The following is a 26,921-nucleotide window of genomic DNA, read 5'->3' as shown; positions in this document are numbered from 1 at the left end:
ACATGCAAATTAGCTATGACTAAAGCCACAATAATCTATTCTTCCTACATTTTTGTACATGTACATGCAGAATTTTGGCTAGCTCAAAGAATGCTAAAAGTTTATTGAAATGGGACGACAAAGTTCAGAGTTAGGTGATGATAATCATGTTCAGATGCCGTCCCGGTAATTTCTTACCCCTCTCCATTTCCTTGGGCCTTATATCTATGCTTGCTCGTGTTTTCTTGGCTGGACTCACAGACAGACAGACATACAGACAGTTACAAACACATAAAGACAACACGAAAAAGAACAAAATGATGCAAAACAACACAGCACAATAAGAGAACATGCTTGAGGTTCTGGAGTGCCACATGATCATATACAATCATGACATTTGCAGTAGCAACAAAATACATGGACCAAAACATGCACTGTCTTGTTTAGACCAAAACTTGTACAGGTCTATACTTAATATGTATGTAATAAAATTGTCACTTGACTTTATTCCATCAAATCACATCAGTGGGTTTCCTGAGATGACAAAAGTTCTAACTCCTGAAAAAAAACTGTTTTAAAGTGCTTACTGCCTACATTAGCCATAACAATACTAGACAATGTTACTACATTTAAGGTATTGAAAGTGTAAACTTACCAAATTGGCTTTTGGCCCTCTTGGCTTTGGGACTACCGTTGGGGCTGGTGGCTGGGCTGGACAGGGGACTCTTCTTCAGGATGGACTTGGGAGGGTCAGCAGGGGAGGCACTTATACCCTGAGGAGGGGAACTTGCACTTTAGACTGAGTCTATACCTTTGTGAATATTTAAATCAGATTGGTAGAACAAACTAGGATATTGGCGTTTTTTTTGTACACATGTACACAACTAAGTTTTGCTTTCCTTTTCCGATAGTCTGTCTGATAGTTTCCTAAGGGCTATAATACTACAGCCCCACCTAGCAGCAGCAAGTAGCTACAGTCACAATACAAAATGTAGCCCTGTGGAAAGTAACAGATACATGTAGACTGTTGAAAAATAGGCAGGAAAGAAAAACCTGGTTGTGTACAAGAAAACCAGTATCAGCTTTATACCTGAGTGTATGGAACATACAATGTACAAACTACACACATGGAAAAGGTTTGATAGACTGGGAAAGTATAGCATACATGTACATGGCAGAATATACGAGTATCTGGAAAAAATGTATAATGGGAGCAAGTTCTAGTCTGTAACTAATTATGTATAAAATTGATTAGGGCAAAGATGTTCTTATCGTAATTGTCAGAGTTAACGAAGTGCCAAACTGACATGTCTGGTGAAGTCCACCACTGTGACTGTCTCCTGGTTGGTTGGTGCTGCCTCCTCCTCTTTATCTTCCTCCTCATCATGGACCACCCTGATGTCCTTCATCTCAATATCTCCATCACCTGCAGGTAGATGTAAAAAAAAGCCGTTTATCTATTTCTTTTTATTCCCTACAGTTGAAGCCAACTACACCCACACACAAAATAACCAATGTCCAACATCAAATTAATTTGAATGAAACAAAGACACAATTTTTTTTTTATTCAGTTAAAAATCTGTGGGAATATTGAATATGTTACCATTAAAAAACAAACAAACAAACAAACAAACAAACAAACAAACAACAGCGAAATTACCACACAATCTTCACGACATATCTAATGTCTCTCCAAGTTTTTCGTTTATAGCTCAACAGCTTTCTGCTCTACAGCATGATTAGAAACAAGTTTTTAAAACTCCATAGGTATATATATCTCCCACCTGCTGCATTGAATCGTACTGATGGGTGGTTGGTATGCGACATCACCAGGCGTCTCCTGGCGTTACTTAGGTGGTCTTCCATGATGTCTTCTAGCTCCCACCTTTTCACAGAACCCAGTAGAATCATGGACTCTGAGAACAAGAATGGGGAACATTCAGTGGATCGTGGGAACAAGACAAGGTCGATGAACTCTGGAAGAGGAAGTCTTCTAGGATGAGGATTAACTCAATAGTCCAGTCACTCCTGGAACCAGTGGTATCAAATAGTACAAAAATTAGCAACCCTGCCTCTGGACCTTAAGGACTGGAGTTCTAATTCCAGTTCTTCTTGCTCTCCTGACATGCACATTACTGTATAAGGGGTTGTAGTCCTAAGGACAGGACCTTAAACAGTGGTCCACTGTTCATCATACAATCATGTAACTATGATTGTGTTCAAAAGAGCTAGGGGAAGTTTCCCCGGTGCAAGGAACCTGCATATACAGTACATCTGCCTTTTCCGTTACAACCAGTGGAAGATTACTACCTCTTCAGTGAGCTAAATTGGTCCAACTTTCCAGTCCCCTTCCTGTCATTTAGGTCTCTATGGTGTACACGTACATGGGGAAAAAGACCAACCAAAGAAGTCTATATCCTTACCTGGTGCATCTACAAGAGGGAAGGAGCTGAGTCGACAGCTATCAAGGAGGTTCTTCAGTTCCTTATATGTGGAAATGTAGGAGATGAACTTGACTTCTCTCACCATGATGTCTTCCACATACACATTGTGGGCCCTGCAAAAAATGAAAAAAATCAGCCCACCATATATACACACATACAATGTACATCATACTTTACCTTACCAGTCCTTCCAGGACCAACAAAGTTAAGAACTAAACTTTTAACAGCTGAATTCTCAGTCACAGGAATTATGTCATGTATTGTATCTTCTATACAGCATACCACTGACTTAGAGAAACATGTATGAGATTTTGAAATGTTAACACTTCAGTCTGTAAGTGTTTTAAAACTACAAAAAGACAATGGTAGTTCTGATTGAATTTTACTTTCACATTTCATGGTTATCTTCTGAAGATTATTTAGAAAAAAATGATGTGACTTTTAAAAAGAATTTCTGCTAACAGTTAGACATTATTAGGTCTGGCAAGTACGTACAATAGACGGTACACTGACTAAATATGCGAGTTTGATAGAACTTCTAATAGAAGTAACTTCTTAGTTTCCTTACACTAAAAAATGGAAACCTTGCCTTAAAAAAACCCACTGCAAACATGCAAAAGACACCCAGAAAAAAACACACAATGAAGAACACACAAAAACAAAACAAGAGAAATCAAGCCTAGTCCTTATAAATGTAACAGAAAGTTGAAGGTTAGTACGATGAGGCACACACAGTGTTACCACATCAAGCATGCTGACATTACCACCAGCTAGAGTGCCCCAGTTTGCGCTTCAGATAACGTTTCCACTGTCTGTTGGGTGAAACCAACGGGACGTCATTTCACCACAGGGACTGTTAGTTTCTGACAGTCAAACTAGCGACACACCAGTCAAACAGTAAAACAAATAAACTATGATCCTAAACTATGTAAGGTTCTTTCTACTTCTTTCTACTTCTCCACATCTGAAAAATTTCAAAAATTGTTAGATACTATTTTCTACATCAAACTGACTATTGGTGAGAAGAGTTGATGTCATACATTTTTGGGTACTGGTTGCCATAGTAACAAACTTGTCATGATCGACAATTCTGAAACAGTAGCCAGTAATGATGAGCAGCAAAGCACAGCACAGCAGTTAGAAACAGGTTATACTCAAACTCTACTTCCAGTGCCTTTTCAAACACACACAAAATATCAGCTACCACTTTAAAGTTTCTCCCCACTATGATTTTGAACAGTAAAAAGGAATATATACTGACTTAAAAGCAGAAACAATTTATAAAGAACTCAAATCAATTGCAGATTCTAGTTAGATGTACATGTATTTCAGGCAGTCACCAAAGTTGTTAACCTGTAAGTATCAATGTAGCAGCTCAAGTTGTGATAATGAAAGAACTTGTCATCTCAGGCTTTATAAAATTTTGATACCTGACATCAATCCTTTAAAACTGAATTTCATGGTGTGCAACAACATTACAAAAAAATTAAATCCTTTCATGATCAGTGACTTAGAGAACCTGGTCGATCTTATTAAAAATAAACAAAACTGAAAGATGCTTCCTCCGCCCCTCTAGCTAGAGTGTGTTTGTTAAGGCTCTGGACATGAGGTTCCTATCACAGTTGACTTACCACCCTTGTACCCTTGTTACCACAGGTTAGGATGAAGCCAGATGGACAGGAGAGATAGTGAAGATGGGTGAGAAGAACAGTCCATGGTCAGTCATATCAATACATGGATGGGGAGCAATATGAGAACTACATGCTTGGGACACTCATGCACATGGTAGATGGTTGGTCTAGTTACAAACAACAGTGCCCCCTGTCAGGAATCACGGGAACTTCAGAAAGATATGATTGAAGAATCCCAATGATTTACAACAGTGTTGCTGAAGCATCCAACAAAGCTCTGCATTTAAACATGCTCTCCCACCACCATGCTAGTAAGCAGCTTGCTTGAGTCCTGGTATTAGCAGTCATCAAAGTCGTTGACACATAGTACTTAAACCATACAATGTACCTTCATACATTCTAGAATCATATAACATTCATGTCAACTACTTTAATTCATGACATGTCAGCTGAAAATGTACTTCATTTTCAAATATGTATGGATGCCTGACAATCAAGTCTTCAGTCCTATGTGTCTTGTGGTCAGATAAACAGAAAAAAGACACATCTCAACCTACAGCTAAATACAGTAACGCCATGCCACTTGGATGCCAATATCTATGGGTCATCATACGTGCAACATTATCAAATTCTTATTACTTCATGACATGGGCTCAAAACTGACTACCATCCCAATTCAGGAACAGTACATGCAAGAAAGAGGTATTCTGCAAATCACTGAATGTGTATGACTAGTACCAAGCAAATTATTGCACGCCGTTTTCCTAGTTGTAAACATACATATAACTCCAACATACCTCCCTGAGCCCCCGCTGCCAATGTCAGGTAGATAAGGAAGTCTCTTGATCTGTATGATGCTGTCGTAGATGGAGGGCTGGAGCCACTGCGAGATCACATTAGCCACCAGAACAGCTATCAGCACGGGAAGGATATGAGCTATCTGTCCTGTCAGCTCAAACACGATGACGGACGTAGAAACGGTGTGCGTCACCGCTCCTGATAACGCCGCAGCACCTAAAAGGGGATGAAAATTTGAATGTAAAAGTTGAAGGAACAGCAGCATATATATCTCACAACAGCAACCATTTTGGAAAAAAATCTTTACATAATTTGAACTTACAGGGGTAACACAAGATATCCCCTCATCTATGGAAAAAAATCAATCACTTCCATTCTTTCATCTGAGACCTTTTCTCAGTCTTACAATCCAGATGACATGCAAGTACATGTTGAATATTGCGACTCTTGAAACCCTTCCACAAGCTTATAGCATACCATAAACACAATGCACATTTAGGGAGGCACTATACTTATTTAACAGTATCTATCTGTGCATGGAAGAAATAATTAAGGATTGATTTGGAAAGAAAATGAATCTATTTGACCTACCTGCTACAGCGTACCCCCCAGGGATGATCCTGTGGGGGATCCCGTCTGACCTCACCCCCAGAGGAAACCAGGCAGCCATACTCTCACCTACCAGTCGCCCAAATGCAGCACCTAAAATCACAGGAAGAAACAGTACAAGGTTAAACTTTACAACACTGACCTTTGGCTATAGAAATATCAGACGTTGTCAATAAAGCTTTTAAACACAGTACTTTAGAATTAAATTAAAACTAGCACCAAACTCTTCTCGAATCCTCTGCATGAGTTAAGTGAATAAAAAAGCATGTGGGCCATGATGTACTCACCAAGTACAAACACAGGAATGAAGACCCCAGCTGGAACAGGTAATGTCACTGCCATCGCCGACATCCAGAACTGGAAGGAAAGACATCTGTTAGAATTGCTCCGAAATTTAAAGTCTTCACCTCATACTATAAAAACTTTGGAATAAATCATACGGTACGTAACTTGATTGACATGTTCTGCCTTGTATGAGGTACTTTTACTAGTAATAGTACAAAAGAAACAAGCAAACTCACGTTCATGACAATAAAGATGACCAGCGTGACAAAGATGTTGGACTGCGGGTGTTTCCAGTGGCTGATGATGAGTTCCTCGTCCACGTCGGCCTGACCCTTGGTCCACGTGTGGTTGTCAAACAGCTCGTTTATCGCCTCTTTCTGTGTCAGCTGGGAGGAAAAGTACAAACTGGAGATGTCGACTAAATCATCAACTTGTCAATCCTTTCCGGCTACAGGGCAATATAACCCTTCAACCCAAAACTTTAGATATAGTTAACATAAAACCTTAACCATCTCCCTGTTCTCTCCTTCTTTGCAATAAAACCACTGTGAATGTTAGTGAATTTATCGTGCATGTCCTTGCCACCCCTAGAGCATGTAAAAAATCCACCACACTTATAGAAAAGAGTAAGGTTCCTTTCCGGTTTGAGTAGATCAAATAAATCAGTCCGGATATGCAGCTTGTTCTCTTCAGTACAAACCTAGTGTGTTATGCCATGAGACTGTTTACATACAAACAAACAAAGAACATCATGACTGTATGAAATGGTCATGACACGAAGAAGTTGTTGACTCACCTCCCCAGCCATGTACTGCCCCAGACCCAGGGGGAAGGTGAGCGACGAGCACACAAAGGCAATCAGGGCAGGATAGATGAACCGGCTACAAGATGGAACAAAGGGCACATCAAATTTCACACACTTACATGTAGATGAACAAAAAACAGTCATTTTGAAACCCTGTCTGAAATGATATACAGTCCAAATCTTATGAAGACATCTAAGAAAAAAATGCCTGATTTGGAATTTTGATTAAGGTCATGGTGAGGTCCAAAAACTGATATCTGGTGAAATGTGGTCACACCATCCACTCTAACATAGGTTATATAATTTTAAAGATAAGACAAAGTGTAAAACAGAAAGTGTAACACAGCTAACATTCAACCATGATCATACTCTTTTCAGTTGCAAATTCTTCATCATGTCTATATAATAACTGGTCTTCCGAGGAGTTCAGTGGCAGTGACATTTGGATTTACAATGTAGATGACGTTAGACTAAGTGTGAAAACAGAGACAACAGTCGATCAAGAAGGAAACCTACATTGTATGAAGGAAACCAACATTGTATGAAGGAAACCTACATTGTATGATACATGTAAACATGAACTGCAAAATTGACATTAAGAATTACTTACTGAATCATTTGATGATGCCACAGATTCTAACAGGTGTGCCATGGTGACAAAATCTGAATACACTAAGTATGTAATTCTATATAATCTACAATTTTTTGTGATAAATCATAGAGTTTGTGATAATGATTAAGGTGAAAATTAGTAGTTTTTGGGTAGCATAATAAGAAGAGATGTTAGTTTCCAAACAGCTCCAATAGAGAGAGTACATGTACATGTATGTAAGATGTTTAGCTCACCTGGCCCTTTTCATACACCAGGCATGCAAGAAGTGGGAGAGAGTTGAATGTAGACAGACTGTGTGAGTATCCATTTGCGTTTAAAACAGTGTATTCATGCATTGTTATGCAAGTTGTAAAAAAAACTTAGTTCATAATAATAATGCAAACCTGAGGATGAACTAAGGAATCAGCAGAATAAATGAAAAAAAAATGTTGGCTTTGAAAAAATAAAAAATAAGAAAAGAGTCAATCAGTTAATGTACATTGTGTATGTGTGTATTAGTTATGAAATGTCAGCTTCAAGCTTATATATCAATGCCTATATCAATAAATACATGATTAGAGATCTAAAAAGGAATGTTGCTTAACATATCTCATCATTTTCTGATTTTTCGTTGGTCTGACAGGAGCTTATAAGTCGAACTGATCTTGTAATATTCATAGTGCTGAAGAAGTCTTCTGTAATATTTGTTCCATACAAACTTGACAGTTTTGTTGTGGGTCTTACTTTTTCTGTAGGAAGTAAGTGAGTCTCCTGTGCTTCCTGTTGAAGTACACAACTTGTCTGTGGAAGTAGACAAACAGAGCTCCTCCAAAACCACATACAATCCTGGGGAAAAGACAGACAAGCAATGGTGTAAATGGCCTTGCAAAGTTACTTAGAAGATACAAAATGTATATACAAGGGCGAGAAAAAAAATTATGGAAGACGTTTCATAACAGACTCATTTTTTCATATTGAAATCAACTCTGTGCTGAACAACAAATTGAGGTATTGCAGACTCAAGAAGATATAAGCCTTTAACATTTGTGCCAAATTTCAACTCATTCAATAAAAAATGAGCCTGTTATGAAACCACTTTTGACTTGCTCTCATACATTGTACATCAATTACCAGTTACTGTACAGTATTGATGTGCTGTATTCTAAGGAAGAGTACATGTACATAGAATAATGAAGAAGAGGAAAGGGGCACCAAAATTTCCTATGAATCATGATAAAGAGCAAGAAGGACAGTATTACAGACTTCAGTGCCTGTCCTTTGTATTTGTATTAATAGTATTTGTATTTAATGATAATGAAGACGAGTCATTACACTGGGTCAGCCTAGGCAGCTCTCGCTGGTAACGGCTGACCCTAGACCAACTCCACCTACCCAATGACTGCAAAAGCCAACAGCTCCTGTACATCAAAGGGGTAGTCTACTCTGAACTGGGTCTTAAACAGGGCAGTGATGGTTTCTGTATGTCAAGCAGAAGCAAACAAAAAACAAAAAAACATTAGTCAAGAATGTAATCACGGTGACAGTAAATATTCATTGTCATCTTGAAACAGCTGCAACATTACGTTGATGAAGGTTAGACATTCAGGTAGTTCCTCAAGCAACTGAATTAACCTATCCACGCTTGGCTTGCCATGAGCATCTATCTTGCATAGCTAAAACATTAGTTTGCTACAGTACATACTCAATATCATGTGGAAGAAAAAAGATATCTTACCTTCCTCCCTGTTCCACACAGCCAGTAGTCTAAATATGAAGGCACCGCAGACTGCACTAAAGAACCCACGCCAGTAGTTCCTCACAGCAAAGTATGTTGATGTTACCTCTATACTGAATAACACACCTGCAAACGAATAACAGAAAAAAAGACAATGAAGTATGTACTAAATCTTGCTGTGTAGTAAGCTATCCAAAGAGGATACTAAAACTTGTTGTTACTGGCTGATTTAAAGACTGAAACTGTCTGTTATAATCAGAGAATATAAATTTAATGTAGTTCTTTTTTCTACTGCTAGCGTGAATGGCAATGATGTTGAGGTCTAAAAGAATAATTAAGTCCCTTCCTAACAAAAAGGCAGTCATTTCATTTTACAATATAGTTTCTCCATGCAGTATTTCTCTCTTAACATTTGTTTTGTTCTACAGTTTGTACAGAAGTCTTTACCTCCAATTGGTGCGGCAAAGTTACAGGACACACCCACTGCACAGGCTGCAGCTAACATTTCACTGTTTCTGGACTCATTCTGCAATACAGCAAGTCATACAATGTCATATTCATGTCCCGGACAACGTAACAAACACAGATAGTCAGGAACACACAGCTTGGTTCAAATATATATACCTAGTTAGTTACGGCCCTGTAAAACTCAAAATGACCTAAAGAAAGACTCTTTTAGACTGATGATATAGTGGAAGTAAAGCACACATTTTGCAAACTTGTAAGTGCTCAACATCGATATCAAAGAATCATACAAAAAAGATTTTATAACCTGTGATCTAATTCGAGAAAAAGGCAGTTTCTTACCTCATAGATTCCTCTGAAAGACGTGACAAGTTTACTGAGAAGTTGGGCAACCATACTGGCAATGTGTACAAATGGACCCTGCAATACAAACAACACAGTTAAGATCTAAAAATATAGTTAATCATCATCATAGCTTGTCGCTGTTACGCTCAACTCAGTCCAGCGCAGTATGTGATAGCTACTGTCTCTAGATCTCCTTGCTGTCAGCTATCACTAGGCCTTATGTAATACACATACATGTGAATCAGGGCTGTTTTCAGTTTTAATTTTTTTCCCATCCCACTCAGTGTTTGGGGGCCCAAGTTGTTAATTTTTGATGTTCAATTTGTCATCTTAAGCTTTCAAAAATACAATTTCATCAGTTTCATGTCATAAAGTTCGGATTTTTGGACAGAAATGTTGAAATTTTTGTCCATCCCAACAAGAAAATTTCTGTTACGGAATGGAAAGACAGGTCCTACTCCTAGAGACAACCATGATGTGAATGAACACAATTTGATATTAAGAAAAGAAGTGCCCAACCCACCTCCTTGCCGAGGGGAAGCCCGCTTCCCAAGGCAGTGATGAGTCCGATGATTTTGGCGATAAGAGTTCTAAAGGACAGGTACTCCTTCAGCACTACTCCACGCAGGATGGTCTTCATCTCAGGAATACCAGAACCTGGGTTGGGAGGCGGGGCAATACGCTCAGGTTTAGATAAAGTTTGTGTATACTAGAACTTAGGTGCAAGCAGTTGGGGAGAAGCTTTTAGAATAAGAAGGCACATCTCAGTTAATGTGTCAGTTTTATTGGTTTATTCTGTTCAAAGTGTTTAAGTTAACACCAAGTATGCAATTCAGCACCGCAGTTTACTTGAAAATTGTGATCAATGAACTTTTATTATCAAAATCCTGCAATCTTACAGGAAACTTATCTTGCATTGTTGTATGAGATTTTAATTATCAATTGACATACATGTATTACGATAGCCCAATTCACAAAACAATTCCAATGTTATGATTGACTACATCAATTGGCAATGCCAAATAAAGACAAATTTACTGAAACTTTGGGTTTCAAGATTTCTAAAAATAAAGTTAAATGTTAAGTTACATGAAAGAGACTGGGCTGCTATAATACATGTAGGTTTGGATAGCATCCGGGCTATAGAACGTAAGCGCATTACGTTCTGCCAACATGCTGCTGGTACCTATAATAAAAGGCTAACCCTGCTGACACCAATCACTTACCTATGGCGTTAGCAGACACGATGTGGGTGAAGCCAGCAGAGAAGGAGATGAAGATGACAGGGAACATGACCCAGGCCAGGTACTGGAGCAGTGGGTACTGGGACAGCTCCATGTATAACCAGTAGTGAGCTGAAACACAAATACAACATCTTTCAGTGGCAAATACAATAAATACAACTGTCTATACAACTATTTGTCTTACTAATAGACAATAATTTACTATTTATTAATAGTAATAACACTTAAAGGGAACCACAAATTGGAAGTTGTCACCTTTTGGTAACACAAGTCTACACCAAGTCTTTATTTCATAAGTAAAACAGCATAGACTTGAGAGCAAATTACATAAACACCATTCTGTTTTGTATGCCACTTTTTCCCCTTTCAATTTATAAGACTCTAGGTCTGTGAAAGTCTTGTTTGAAGCTTTGCAAAATGTCTGTGAGGTATAAAATGATTGCTGTAGTGTTAGCACAGATGGACAACTGTTTCAAGCATCCTTGTTTGGAATAAAAGCGGCCTGCGTGCTGATTTGAACTTCTCATGACTAAACAAAGAGAAAAAAGTAAGAAGGTTTGTATCTTACCTTTCTGGCACTTGGCGATGGTGAAGTCGACAGCGAAGCTGAGCAGGGCCATGGACACCCCCAGGAGGAGCAGGAAGATCCAGTCCTCTCCAATCTTGGCAAACACAACATTTCTGCACCAGATCATGTATGCTGGGAAAGGAAAGGTGACAAAGTTAGACACTTACTACAATCAAATATTTGTTACAATTTGTACTGGAACACATTTCAGAGAGACAAACTTTAAGCAATGCTCAAAATAGTTTTTTCTTTTTTTCACATCTGACAACAAATTTTACATACAGTTGTTGCAGGCAGGCTATTTCTAGTCAGTACAACCATGTCTCAACACTTCTTTGTATATACTACTCACTGTATTAGCAATAGATCTAGTGTTTCCAATATATATCTATAGCAGTACAGGAGCATTTTTGGATAATTACTAGTTAGTCTATTGGCTAATTAACATGATCTACATGTAAAAGTAAAACATGGACAAGTGTACATTGCAGCTTTTTAGAAGAAAGACATCTTCGTTATGACTTGATATGACAGGTGAAATAAAGTGAAAAGTGCTTAAGCTATCATGGCTATGTAATAACTTACGTGCTTCCTATTAGTTTTATATAAACAGTACAACTACAAATATATTCATAACCATAAGATGTTCTATACAGTGACATACATGTACATGTACTCTACCAGAGTCCTATGAGCATATAAGGCTAATTAGTCTAAGCCTCTAGCATACATTACCTTGTCTCTGACTATAGAAACAAGACATGCGACCCATGCTGATCAATGAAGAGCTACCTCCTCACAAAATCAACATAAAGAGGAAAATTTTAGCAAAGTACATTGTACAATGTCATGCAGACTGATTGTCCAGAGACATGAAGAAAAGAAATCTCCTGATGTGTGGGGATATATTTACAACTGTGACATTTTGATAGATTTGATGACGCCAATGGAGGACAACCAGGTAAAAGAAACATCCATAAATGTCACGCCATGACACAAGTTCAAAGACATGTGTAACAATGCCTTTTCTAGGTTGCTATTGTAGCTATTGTATACAGTCAAGACGAAATCTGTCTACAGCCTTCAGAAGGACTAGATGCAAGATATATGATGAGCCAATAGACATACAAATGTCATTGCAAATTGTACTGCGACGGTATACTAGTATACTGTCAATGTACATACATGTCACATGCTACGGATGTAAGGTTGCGTACCCGGGTCCGGTACCCCATATCAGTAAATTATTACAGGTTACTGTCAAATTGTTCAGTGATAGTGAAGTTTAGGACTATAGTATCATACTACTTTGTACATCAGTATGATTAGCAGGCATCGTTCCAGCTACATGTAACTTGTAGAGGGGGGAGGGTGCAGTACTACATGTAGTGTGGAGGGGTGGGGTGTAGGACTACATGTAGTTTGTACCTTGCACCTCAGGTAGAGCCTCCCACATCCTCCTTAACACTGCCCACAGGGTAGACAAAAAGGAGAGAGAGAACACAGAAGTTATGAGGGTTAAACTTACAATGGAGGTTAGCTGAAAACTGGAGAAGAGAGAAGAGAGAGAAAACAGTAAAACCTGAAGAGAAATGGACAGTTCAAAACACTGCAATTGATGTATATTTAGCTGAATCTGAATGAGTTATTTTTTTTATATGTGATACAGTTACTTTTTAATATAATTTTGAGAAACATGTATAAGCATGACTGTATGTTAATAACTGATACATTACAAAATGTTATTCAATACAAAGCAGTTGTATTGTTGTACTCATGAGTTGGAAGAACTAACAAATGATTTTTACAAGTATCAATCCATGATGCCACTTATATCATTTTATATCACAACGTAAATAAACAACACACAAAGTCATGTACAGTACTTGGTTTGCACTGGACTTAGTAGTGCTGTTCCATGGACTCTCAAGTCCTTACTCTTTGAATCTCTCTGATGATACATGTAACTTTGATACAGTACATCAAATTTCAACACAATGATTCTGAATCAGTTTTATAGACATCCCTTTGAATCAATGTATGTACTGTATAAAGATATAGCTACCAGATCTGTATCTGACCTTTTTTATTGATTGACTCATCAGTCAATCTACAATCAAGGCATCTTATTGATCTGCCTTTGCCCCAATGCATCTATTTGTCTCCTGGGGATAGGGTTATATAGGGAAAAGTTTTCTTATTTTCCCCATGAGGTTTTGTAGCTCAATAGTTAAAGTTGATGCTTAAGGTTGGTACATAACTTTCTGACAAATGTCCAGGGATTAAAAGATTAAACAACACAAATTTTGGTTCTGGTCCATTAACCTAGATATCAGATCTTTAATTTTTATCACTTTTCATTGGGGCTTTGTACATTGTATCTTAATAGTTGGTACTAGATGATACAACAGTTGAGTAACTTTCTGACAAGTGAGTCAATCAACATTGATTTGGCTTACAGCCCATCACATATCCAGGGCTTAAAATATTTTTATTCGGCTTCCTCCTGTATGACGTTCATAATACCAAACTTACATATTTTACCACGTTATTGTTGGGTTGAAAGTTCTTACTATTTGTTCTGTGATTTTGAATTTTTCTCATTAGCAAGAAGATTTCATCAAATGACAGATGCTACCGGGGATAACCTTGTTTCAATACAGTTAAACCTGTACTGGACACCAAGGACCACCTGGCCATTGCGGACACTTTTTAGCGGCCCCTTAGATCAATTTCCCCCATCAACCCATGGCAAGCAATAAGAATCCTGTCTAAAGTGTAGAGTGGCCACCAGTGTATCTTGTGTAGTTACTACAGACAGGTTTGACTGCATGTGAATGATGAGGTATGCATCTGTACATTTGGGACCTGACATTGAAGTCAGCCATGCACAGTGGTTGATTGACTTGGCCCCCATGGGGCTCCATAAAAAACAGAAAGTAATTACGAACTGAAGCCCTAAAGCTGATAAAAAGCCATGCATTAAATCCTATTGATCCTCACCAGTGGCGGGAACATTCATCTGTAAGGGGCAATCAACATTCAAGTACATCCAAAAAAGTTTTCAAATTGATGTAGCCGCTACCCTGGGCTCCAGACTGTTTAACGGGCCTTTTAGCCGGTTCCTTCTAGCCAGTTTCTTTGGCAGCACAGAGCTCCCAGCCCGCCGATACCATAATTAGCGCACCGGGGAGATGTAGCCGGGGAATTGACCGGCCCAAGGAAATCACTAGCGGCCCTGTCTAGTCTGGCTCCCAGGGAATGTAGCCGCTAGCAATTGTACCTAATGTATACGTATATGCTTCAACATACCACATAGTAGGGTAAGCTTACTAGTCTCTACCATACTAACCATGCCGGCTATGGGGAGAATATTTGCCGGGGGAGTTTGGCCACCAGAGAGTTTCATTCGCATCAACTTTAATGTGGACTGACTCTACTTGCAAATTATTCCCTTTTTTGCAGAATTCTATGATCCATACCCCCGTAGGAAGGCCTGGTGGAGGCTAGGGTAAGGTGGACTCTCTCATACAAGGATTTGTGAATCAGGATTCATCCAGGCAAGGGATTGATCCCATTGCGATCCGCCGAATCTACCAAATCTACCTACTGAGGCAGACTTGGCGGATTGGGATCCCCCCTCGGAGCTAGATTCGGACCGTTCATACCAGGATCTGTGAATCAGGATCAATCCCGTACCTCAAGTGAATCCGGATTCAAAAGTCCTGGTACGAAAAGGGTCCTAGTCAAAGGCTTGGAAAAAAAATCAAATAGGAGGATTTCATGTGTATTCATCGTAACACTACAGTTTGACGATCTCCGATAACATATATTTCTGCAACTCAATTGTATAGAATACAATACGCATAGATATTCTGTAGTCTTGTTTAATAGACCAGTCTTATACATGTACATGCAGCTAGCAGAGCTGTCTGAAACATTGACTGATACAATGATAATACCATGCATGGCTCTCTGCCAGCTGGTAGCAGCATGTATACATAGTGGTACAAATAAAGGCATGTTCAGAATAGCTGGCTTCCCTCCTATACATGTAGCAGGACTGTAGAATCTCACACCTTCTACCGTACATGCTGGGAGTCATCAGTGACAGCAGTGTGATAATGCTGTATCCCTTTTAGAAATCTTCTGAGCTTTTCCTGGATTAAAATCCTACATTTATATGACTTTCCTGGACCAGAGCAAGCTCCTTCCCCAGTCTACTGTTGGTTTCACTGATGTAAGAATGAATCATGATTATAAATTGAAGGAAACAGCTACAGCGAAATACAGGGAAACGATTGCTATAATTGTCGTTAAAAAAAATATACAGAAACCACATGTATAGGCACAAATTTTACACAGGCAGATGAATGTTCATAAGGATTCAATGTGTTTTTTCCAATGATAACAGGTGTTAGCACTTGGTGTTAGACTTATTGCTTTGATCACTATCACAGTATCTGCCCATACATGTACCGTTAGGTAGTTTTGTAAGCACCTTTATTCTGGCTCTCACAACCATGGCCACTCTCACAACAGATCATTGGTTTTATCGATCCCTCTTATCCAACACACCACGATATTAAGAGCGGTCTTATCAACGTGTCTTTCAAAGCTGCATGAATGGCACACTGCCTTTAGTGTTACAGTGGAAATGAAAGACATAAATTTTCCAGATACTGCATATACATCCTGTTTTGCCATACCTTCCACTTTGTTGTAGAAACGTAATAAATAATTAATAAATAAATATTACTTTAGTGTTTTCAGTTTTGTCATCGTTGTCGGCAATAACTCGTGTTAAGGACTCAATGTGTTTTCACCAGTGACATTGATAATGCCAAATGTTAGTAAAGTCAAACCTGCCTAGGCGACCACCTTTTCAACGCGACCACCTGGCCATGGCGACCGCTTTTTCTCGGTCCCGAAAATTTTCCCCATAGGCACAAGCATTAAGCTGCCTGCCCAAGGCGACCACCCGTCCAACGCGACCGCGACCGCCACGAATTCGGACCGCACAGAGCACAATCCCTGCCCATGGCGGTCGCCTAATTTTCAAGCGTGTGGTGACATCAGATCATTTTGCTGTCGGATTTCACGGAAATGTTTTCAAGACTTTAAAGGACAAAAATAAGATCAAAAATATATGGAATAGCAATGTTATACCATCGACTCCTCCATGAAGTGTTTTAATAAAACGTTCCCCCTATAAACATTGTAAAGACAAATGTTTGTGATGTTGTTGTGCCTATCGTAATCTTATAGTTTAACGTGAACTCAGTTTCGTTTAAACTCAACTTTCAAAACGAATACGTAGTGCATGGCGTCAAAAAGTCATATTTCACAGAAATTACTATCTATTTCTTGTATTTTCAACAAAAATGTGTCTGTATCTTGCTAAATTCCACCGAAAAATGACTTCGCGGCGGGCAAAACATCAGGCGAGAAATGTTGTTCCTTGGTCCCGACGCCATCTTGGATTTCGGGCGGCCCGGATTTGGCGTACCGCTGACCTTTGTAAAACACGATGATTTTGTGTATGAACATTTACGAATACTCTAGTTATTGGTGAAAATCAAAATTCTTATTTTCTTTTTATTTCCATGAATCTCACAAACCTTTATTGGACGCTGTGCGTTCTGCTGCACTGACTTACCCTTCGATGCGGTGGCACAGAGCTTCGCGGCGCGGCGCGACGAAATCACCGTTTTCATCTTTAGTTGTCAGATCGAAAATTTTTTGACCCTCAGGTTCATCCAGCGGTCGGCGACCCAAAAAAGGCTGGGACCAGCAGGCGTTTTCTAGGGATCTGTCTTAGGCCTTAAAACTTCGATGATGTGCGTGCCTTGTTTGTACTATTCAATGTAACGTGTGAATGCGGGAGGGCGCTGCGAGATCCTCGAGGCAACCATCGTTTTGTAGTCAAAATTATGACGAAAATTTGGACACGATGTAGCGGTATACAATTATTACATCGATAACGGAAAATGTAATTTTTGTAGGATCTTTCTGTCAGTGAGAATTGAACCTGGTGAGGGTCATGCTGTCTAAATTCACATAATTTTTTCATCATTTACGTACTGTATTTGAAAACCTCGACCTGGAAACATGTGAGTGGAATCCTCTTCATGGCGACCACCTGTCCATCGCGACCGTTTTTGCCCGGTCCGCCGGGTGGTTGCCTTGGGCAGGTTTGACTGTACTACACATTAAATCACTATCAGAAAACCAAGAGTCATTTGTAGAAGGTGATTTCTCCCTTTGATCACTATCAGCCTAGTTTTGTGAGCACCTTTATTCTGGATCTAACAACCATAGCCACTCACACAGATCATTGGTTTTATCGACCTCTCTTATCAAACACGCCACGATATTAAAGGACGCTGGTGGTCTTATCAACATGTCTTTCAAAGCTGCATGAATGGCACACTGGCTTTAGTGTGGAAATGAAGGCCATAAATTTTCCTCCTAGATACTGTATATTAATTATCTTCGCCGAGTACTTGTACTCGGAGAAGATTATGTTTTCGGTTGAAAAATCTGTTGGGTGGGTCTTTATGTATGTCGGGAGCATAACTCAAGAAAGCTTCAATGAATCTTTATGATTTTTGGTAGGTGTGTAGTGGTTGTGCAAAGAAAGGCCAAGTTCAAAAATGGTTCACCTGGCGTTTTCCAACAGTACTGCAGCAGACTTTGCATTTTTTTGTGTTTGTATGTAGGCAAAAAAAGTGACGGAAACGTTGATGGATCTTCGTGATTTTTTGCAGGTGTGTAGATGTTGTAGAAACGGAGGTCAAGTTCAAAAATGGTTTCCCTTGCATTTTCCGTCGGTACTGCAGCGGGCTTTATATGTGTGTGAATTTGTATGTCGCCAGCATAACTCGAGGTGCTGTTGACGGCTGTGCATGATATTCAGTTGGTAGGTAGGAGTGTTAAAGAGGAAGGTCAAGTTCGATAATGGGCCTCCTAGCGGATAAGTAAGGTACTGCAGCTGAGTTTTAAATTTTGTGGTCGAATTTTCTGGAAGCGCCAGGTTCATGATTTTTCACCAATACATAGGGTCTGGAACAGGGAATAGGTGGTGTAAGTTTGGCCCCCCTAGCGGCTTGTTTGGACCTGCAGTTGGCGTTTTTGTTGAAACCTTTGGAGGCTAATAACTACAGAAGGGGTTGACGGATCGTCATGATTTTTGGTATTTAGATAGCTTGGGTAATGTTTTACATAATCAAATACATATTATGAAAACCAGGAACTAATTTGCATAATAAATGCAGAAAGTTTATCTATCCGCTTAAAGTTTGTGGTCGAATTTTTTGCAGGTACTAAGGTTATGATTTTTTGAGTGGTAGATAGATCTTGGGGCAGAGAGTACGTGATGTAAGTTTGGGCCCCCTTGCGGCTTGCCTTAAACTGCAGTGGGCCTATTTGTTTGTAACTTTTGAGGAGGAATAACTCAAGCAGGGGTTGATGGATTATTCTGGTATTTGGTATATATGTTCCTTAGGTGATGATCAACATAATGATATGCTCATTATGCAGATCATGACCTACTTTACATCATAATTGGCATATATAGGACTGCCGCACCATAGTACGCGGCATGTGTTAGTACACACCTGGCGTCCAGAATCTAGGTCAACAGCTGGCGTCCTGAATCTAGGTCAACCGCTAGCTTACTAGCAGGGCAATTGAAAAAAACAGGACTAAAATGTATCTGTTATGTTTGGTATGAAGATTTAAAAGTGGATCTTACGACTGACGTCACATTGTAATTATGCCAAACAGGACCTAATTTGCATGATTAATGAAATGTTTTGAAATGTTTTGAAATGCGCTGAGTTCTATGTTTGTGCCCGTTCATATGCATTTAAGTCGTATTCTAGTCTTTGTGAAAGCTTGTATCAAGGTCTGTATATTGTTCTGTTACTAGGGCTAACCCTTTGTAATAGCCTTAGCCTTTGGTAGCCCTGGCTGTACTTATCTACAGCCGAAAAAACAAATAAAAACTGTGTCATCCTTCACTGAGAAAGAGAGGCTAGTAATTATCGATTATAATCGAATTCGAAATATCAATTATTCAAATGACCTCATTTGGATTATTGCTGAGATTATACTAAGATAATTACACTATGCTCGTAAATGACAGGACTTTTTATATTCATGTTGGGCATTTTGAAATAGCTGAATCTGATCATTGACATAGCCAAGCCAAGTTAAACAATAAGATGCTGATTATGCAAAACAGGGTCTAATATTTGATAGAGTTATGCTACTTCACTACGTTTCGAAAATCCATCCAGTTTTATTGCGTATCTTATGACCTGGATGTCTAACCGTCAGTGACATTCCATGAGAGGACTTTCAGACCTGTGGCATATCAAGCCATTGAGAAAGAGGGGAACATTGATAGATATTATTTAAGCAAATACAAATTTGTAAAGACTTGAATTTAGTTATTGTTTAGAAAAATGGCTATATGTAATGCCATATTGGTAAATGGCGGGAATTTGGTACTTACATCTGTCGGTACAATTCATATTATTTGGCGAAGATATGAGGTCGTGGAACTCTAGTTCATTTTACTTTGGTTTTTCAGGTGTTTTAAGTTTGCAGCTGAACAATTCTGTAGTACAGTAGTGATGCATTGGAAACATATATCTATGGTTAATTTGTGGTGGAGAGGTTAACATGAAAACCTTAAAAACAAGGTCACATACCAGGAGGCCCAAAATTGACCTTGACCATCGTCTACCAAGACATACCCACATACTAAATATCATTGTAATCCATCCAGAGGTTCTTGAGTTATGCTGACTACAAAATCCGGAAACACAAACACACAGACACGCAAACAGACCAAAAAATATACCTTCAGTTTTCATGTCGGTAATAAAGCCATCATAAACATTGCAAGATTTACAGTATCTACATTGTGCAACTGGCCAGGTATCACTGCAGCCTTTTGGCATAACACAAATTTCGCAGGCAACGGTGGGGGCTGCTTGATGATCTGTACATGTCACACTGCAGTTCATGAATACATGTACATGTATTTTCTCAAATTCTTACTTTTTTCAAAGAATCCTGAAAGAATGTTAGGCTCTAAAAATATTTTGCCTGTGCCCCTCTCACTAAGCTTGGATGTGGAGGTCTAAATTGCTTTGTTCTAGTGATGGAAGTGTAATCCCGTAAAAGGGAGCCTGATTGAAAAATGGTATGGTTGAGTTAATGAGTTGAAATGGCAGGTAAAACAACAGGATGTACTGTCAAATGACTTTCATTATATAGGGTTGTGCCTAAAACGGGGCCTAATCAATGTTGCACTTTTCAATGATCAATGGTTCAGGTCACCCTGAATGCCTCAAATCGAATACAGTTTCACATGAGTTCAGTCATGCAGTGCTTGAAAACTTTTTCTGTTACATGCAAAATTGTATGTTGGCAAACATTTTACATGAGATTTGAAACTTATGCAAATTATATAAGTAATATTCCCAGCAGCTTTAATAAAATGGATACCAGGATAATTGCACATTCAGAAGATCTTTACATGTAAATCTTGAAAATAGTATGCAAATTGTATGAGGGTAATTCAAGCCATGTTACCCGGTAGTAATGTTTGCAAGAAAGCAATCACATGAGCATTAGTTAAAAATTGTAAAACAAATATCAATGGATTCTCAAGATGAAAATCAAATTGGTTTTGAGCAATGTAAAATAACATATTATATTTATAGACATCAAAGAATCATCTCTTGGAAATTTCCTATAGTCACTATGGTTACAAAGTGAACAAAGAATGTTTAATTAACCCAGTCAGCAGTGCAATATTTGTCTACTGCTAACAGTCAACTGGGTACTAGTACTCCTGCACTGTGATGTCAATTAAAACCATCAACATAACCCAAACAACCAGCTGTCCTTGGTGCTGAACTGTTGCATAAATGTTGTATGGCATGAAAATGCAGACAATATTTAGCAGCGTTGAGCTTAAAATCTTTAAAAAATTCTGAGTTCCACTCAGCATTGATTATCTTAGCTGAAGTTCCAGGATAAAACCTAAAAGCCATTTAGAAAACTTTAAAAAGGGTGGACAAAGGCAATTGATTTTGGTATAAAAATAGACCCAATTAGCAGTATCAGATTTCCAGGACATTACATTCTCAACTAACTGATACCAGGTCATTCAGGTTAATGGCACCATGTGATTACTGCCGTAGGTCACATCCAACAGCATTAATCTTACTGAGCACATTGTGTCATGTTGGGCTCAGTCAGCATTACATCAATACAACTACTGTTTTATATCTGTGACGATTCAACATTTGTCTCAAGTACTAATCTTACAAAGGGACTCACAAATGTGATTTAATTTGGAGGTTCACAGATTTTTTTTCTAAATGACACTGAGCTAAATCAAACAGAGGCTGATCATGTTGTGAAAGTCTGTAATTTTTTTGGTGCAGCTAATGGGAGTGAATATTTAAATTTCCTTCCCAATCCTCTGTTTTTATGATGTCCTTTTGCTAAAAGGTTATTCTAAACTGTCTGAAAAACAAGGAAATAAACTTGTATGGTCTAATCCTTGTGGCATATTGCATTGTGTTAGAATTATTCCATTATAGTCACTGCTTCATATTTCTGATGACTCAATCTGTTACACAGCATATTGCAGTTGTATCAATATTTCATACTGACTCCTCTATTGGACATCAATATATACATGGACTTTTTGACAGAAATACAGGAAAATCCATGATACAATCTGTCAATTCACATCTAAGTTAGAACTTCAAACCAGTCATTGACTTTCTGGAACTGACATATGAGGGGTTCTGAGTAATTGGCACACAAACTGGCTGACTTTTTGTTATATATTGGTTTATTATGTAGAAGACATTACTGTCAATTGATTAGAACCAGATCTAGAGTTGGCTCTAAAAAGTTTATTTCTGTTTTTTTCAATACATTTATTCAAACTACCACGCCTATACTCTTTCAGCTTGCAAAATTGCAAGTTGTCATCATTTTTCTGCAATCTCACAATATCTTCTGCATTTTGGAAGTGAATTGCAATAATAGTAATTTCCAGCCCTGCCAAAGTGTCTATACGGTAAGCCATTAGACATTTATGGTGCACTTATAAGACGTTTCTCTTCGCATTAATGAAAATCCAGCATTCATGACTGATTATAAAGATAAGTCCTTACTAAATCACTTCCCCTGGCAATGTTAGCAGGTGCAGATATTGATTTTTTATTCTCACGAGTAGTAACACATGACACTGCAACCATCGTGCCATAAATCTATCAATAATAATCACCTTATCTGTAAAGAAAGTTCTATTAAAAGCACATAACTGATCATAAAATTTGCAATCATTTCAGAGTTCAACTATGAATTCATATATTGTCTACTTCTATGAAACAATTGATACAGAATTATCTAAACATGGATATTCGACAACTGACATTTTTTCAGTTGAGTAACAGTAATTTTGCCTGTAAAATTGTCTTCTTGTCAGTTATGATTTGATACAAAATATGTAAACATGTAAAAGTACGTACTTTATTCATTTGTTGTCACTTTAAAAAAGGTTTACCTGCAAGTTTTCATTATCAATATCAATATCATCATCATCATCATCATCATCATCATCATCATCATTTATATATTTTACCAGGCGAAATCACAACCCAGGTCTGCTGCTACTATTTGTACATTTAACTATTTTGCTTTCAATTTCAATACTTCAGTTGAGCAGAAATATTGTATAATTGACAAACGCCCAGTATGTTAGAACTCACATTTGCATCTCTGCCACCTTGACTCCTCCTTGTATTTCATGAAGGCCGCCCTCCGCTCTTTTTCGCGTCTCCTCTCCCGCTGCGCCCGCAGCCTCTCTGCTTCCACGCGTGCATAGTCTCCGAGTTCTTTGGTGTATTTGCCATACATCTGTAGAGGGAGAAGTATTATAGTAATAAATATGTACACTAGCAGTAACACTACAACTTTGTTGTTATAATAAAAAATTGGTAACCAGTTTTAAGTATGTAGAGAAATATCAGCTTTACCATATTTCAAATGGAGCTTTGCCATTTTACTTAATCACTCCATGAAAGTATCATCATCAGTTTGGAATGTTATCTCTCATTTCCATAAAGTTATTAGATTATCAATAGCCCCAGCTTTATCATAGTTTTTCTCATTTTCCCAAGCAACATTACATGTAATAGTTAACAACTGCATTTAGCCAATGTGGGAATGAACCTGCAAATAAAGATCATCATTCGAATATTCGTAAGTTTGAAAAAGTTTATTTCAAGCCTAGCTGTGACCAGTAACAGTACACGCATGTACATCCTTGGAGCTACCTTGTTACAAAGTTTTCCAATTTCCCAGACAGTGTTCTGGACTCAGGCATCATTGATTTTTCTCCCAGTTCTGTAAATCATCCTCCCTTATTAGGAAATCTGTGACCTTCTAGTCTCTTCAGGCCTCAGTAGAGACAATAGATAGATTGTGGGGAAAGTGTAGGTAGCTGGGTACGATCAATCTTAACTTTAATCTCATAGCACTTCTCAAGCTGTGTTAAAGGACAACCTTTCTGCGTGAAAGGCATTTTAACTTCCAGGGTATTCTCTAATATCAGTTTTCAATATTTGATGAGGTCCTTAGAATATGCATGACTTCACAGTGCAAAACCACAGTCTTTTTTATGTGTGACTTTGTCTAATACTGAGATCATACTGAGATTTATCGATGTAATACTGAGATGGTTTTACTGGTATATACACGTACCTAGGCACTAATATCATGTCTGTTGCACTTTGTGCACAACAGATGAAAACAGTGACATTCTTTTGTCTTAATAAAATATGTAGTATATATGGGATATATTGAAATTAAGCTTTAAAAAAAGTTAATGTCAAAGCTTCAGCAAACATTAATTATTTTTCAAACAGCATCACTACTGACACTAATATTCCATGGTAAGTTGATGATGAAGAATTCAAAGTTGCTTTCTGTTCCTGTAGACCTTTGAGTGGACATAACTACATGTATAATATCCATGATGCTGTTTTGAAACTCAATCTGTACTAGTAATTCAATCTATTAGTAGTATTACTATTCTGTAGTTCTATATTACCAATCCTGTAATTCGATCTATTACAATTCTGTAATTCAATCTGATACCATTCTGTAATTCGATCCATAACCATTCAATGCGAATTTCTACCACAACAAAATAGCCTTTGATAGATGAGCAACTTGTTCGCCAAAAGAATTTGATCACTGAACTACATTAATAGTTCGCATAAACATTTAACTCAATGTGACGTTGCCCTTGGCTCAATTCGTCACCAGAGCGAGAGAAAATTATGTCAACCATGTCAGAGTTATTTGTTTCCCTGCCAATTTTTCTAGATACTATTCTACTTCTTTGCGAAGCATTCAGACTACGTTTGGGTTGCCCAGAGGCTGAGGTCTATGCCTTGTTTATGTATGATATGTCCCACTGTCAGTTATCTATTTCTGATACATACTCTACATACAGGGGGCAACGACTCAGGTTAACAGCAGGTCAAGTCATCTAAGGTGGGAAATATGGGTCTTAGGGTCAGCTGCCACCAATATAGCTACAGCTTTGTACAACTGTATATTGGAAAGTCCCTCTGGCAGAGTTTTGAGCTAAATCTTCTGCTCATATTATCGACCTAGCACAGCTTCCTGGCATATTGTGAAAGGAATTTTCCTTTCTATAAATACAGTTTATGAAAGTGTCATAGGAGACAGGGAAGATATAGAGGTAATATGACATTGCTCAGAGTAGAAATTTCCACAATGGCAGCTTCATTGTGGAAAGTAGATTTTTAAAGGGGCAATAATGAGTGTAAGGAAAATTGTCCACAACATTTTAGAAAAAAAGTCTTGGTACTCAAACTTCCACATGGTGCGCATATAAAACATTAGCATAAATGATAAAGGTCTTTGGCCCAGATCATTAATCAAATTTCCCCCAATACGATAATGTTGACATTGACTAAATAATCTGCCAAATTTGAGAGCTTAGTCACAAATCTTTTGGACTTGTGTACATCCCAAAGGTAAAGGCCCACATTACAATTCATACAGTCCACTGTGGAAGACTGTGAAACATAGTAATGCTGTCTGGCATGTGCCAACCCTGGAAATGTCCCAGGAGTGAATATGTATGAACAGTAAAAATTTAAAAGCTTCGTACTGGGATGATTGTCTGGCCTTTCTGGCATCTAGCTTGAATACTTAATTCTAGTCCAGACAAGCCTTGTCAAGTTTTATTTCAGAGTAAGTTATTTCACAGATGAAAAATGCAGACATCTTTTTGGTGTCTTAAAGATGTCTTAATTAATGTCCATTCAGTTCTTTTAATAGCAGGTAGTTCTGTACATAATTGTAGCAGGATGTTGAAGGGCTTCTCTGGCTTGCAGCCTTATACATCTGTACAGGTAACTGAACATGCAAGGAGGTTTGAAATCATTTTAAACCTCATTGTTATATGTATTATATGACTGCAACTGTGAGAAGCCCTGCAAGCCACAACTACACATATCTAACCTCCTTGAACAGTCCACTACAGTACAATTAGGTTTTTAATGACTATTTCAAAAACAATATTTACTTTGTTAATACATACCTTTAGTAAATAGGAAACAAAACGAGAAATATAACGGTACCAGAATGTCATCATTATATTTCAATATTTGTTGAACAACTTCTTGTATTGAAAAACAGCTTGCATCGATTTAATTGGAATTGACCACACTTTTCCTTCAATTTTCCTCCAAAAACACGACCAGTATTCAAATTTTGACACTTTTAGGGGCACTTCAGTTGGCATGTAAACAATTTAATACTATCATCCTGTACAGCTTGCTAGCAAAATCCGGTTCCGCCAAAAGCTCTCATCATAAACGTCAACCAAATCGGCATCAGTTTCCGCCACTTTAATATTTCTAAGCACAGTTTTACAGCCACATAGCGATGGAACCACTTAAGCACACATTCCTTAACACGATAAACCTGTAACTCTCCGCTGTTGGATCTTGTAAAAGCCTACGTGAGAACTGGAATAAGTTTTACGAGTAGAGGATGCCCGCCATGCATACACTCCTACGATCGATAGTGTTCATGAAATACCGCGTATTTTTGACTGCTCGATTTTGAGGCGTCCGTGTTGGTCACAGCAGCTTCCAATTGAATCAAAATTTTCTCTACCGAGTGAAGACATTATAAAGGTGGTCGTGCTATGTTTATGGCTCTTAAGAAGACTTTGAAAGTGACTTACCAAAGTTTGCTCGTAGTCGAGCTGCGACTTCGGTGCCGGTGCCTCCGCCATTTTGTCCTTTTTTGAGCAGAAGACCCGGTCAAGGGTCAC

The 26,921-nt window shown here is 38.3% G+C and overlaps 1 protein-coding gene across 7 annotated transcripts in view; it reads right to left on the bottom strand.

Moving 5' to 3' along the window:
- Positions 1-26,889, bottom strand: part of LOC136442799 (chloride channel protein 2-like) — a 38,695-nt gene extending 11,806 nt beyond the window's left edge. For 3 of the 7 annotated variants that reach the window (XM_066439722.1, XM_066439725.1, XM_066439728.1), the window contains exons 1-22: positions 26,832-26,889; positions 23,311-23,458; positions 12,929-12,967; positions 11,501-11,632; positions 10,915-11,043; positions 10,212-10,345; positions 9,686-9,763; positions 9,326-9,404; positions 8,879-9,004; positions 8,536-8,620; positions 7,888-7,989; positions 6,543-6,627; positions 5,983-6,132; positions 5,749-5,818; positions 5,444-5,554; positions 4,852-5,068; positions 4,055-4,066; positions 2,403-2,536; positions 1,764-1,895; positions 1,287-1,405; positions 635-752; positions 178-228 (exon numbers count right to left, since the gene is read on the bottom strand). In XM_066439722.1, the coding sequence (XP_066295819.1) occupies positions 178-228; positions 635-752; positions 1,287-1,405; positions 1,764-1,895; positions 2,403-2,536; positions 4,055-4,066; positions 4,852-5,068; positions 5,444-5,554; positions 5,749-5,818; positions 5,983-6,132; positions 6,543-6,627; positions 7,888-7,989; positions 8,536-8,620; positions 8,879-9,004; positions 9,326-9,404; positions 9,686-9,763; positions 10,212-10,345; positions 10,915-11,043; positions 11,501-11,632; positions 12,929-12,967; positions 23,311-23,458; positions 26,832-26,882 (2,302 nt within the window). In that variant the 5' untranslated portion in view covers positions 26,883-26,889. The remainder of the gene's footprint in view (positions 1-177; positions 229-634; positions 753-1,286; positions 1,406-1,763; positions 1,896-2,402; positions 2,537-4,054; positions 4,067-4,851; positions 5,069-5,443; positions 5,555-5,748; positions 5,819-5,982; positions 6,133-6,542; positions 6,628-7,887; positions 7,990-8,535; positions 8,621-8,878; positions 9,005-9,325; positions 9,405-9,685; positions 9,764-10,211; positions 10,346-10,914; positions 11,044-11,500; positions 11,633-12,928; positions 12,968-23,310; positions 23,459-26,831) is intronic. The other 4 variants (XM_066439726.1, XM_066439727.1, XM_066439723.1 and 1 more) reach the window with 3 other exon arrangements.
- Positions 26,890-26,921: the final 32 nt, after the last annotated feature.

Source organism: Branchiostoma lanceolatum, chromosome 10 (assembly GCF_035083965.1).
Source record: "Branchiostoma lanceolatum isolate klBraLanc5 chromosome 10, klBraLanc5.hap2, whole genome shotgun sequence".
Classification (NCBI taxonomy): Eukaryota; Metazoa; Chordata; class Leptocardii; order Amphioxiformes; family Branchiostomatidae; genus Branchiostoma; species Branchiostoma lanceolatum.
This window is presented reverse-complemented; position numbering and strand designations above follow the sequence as displayed.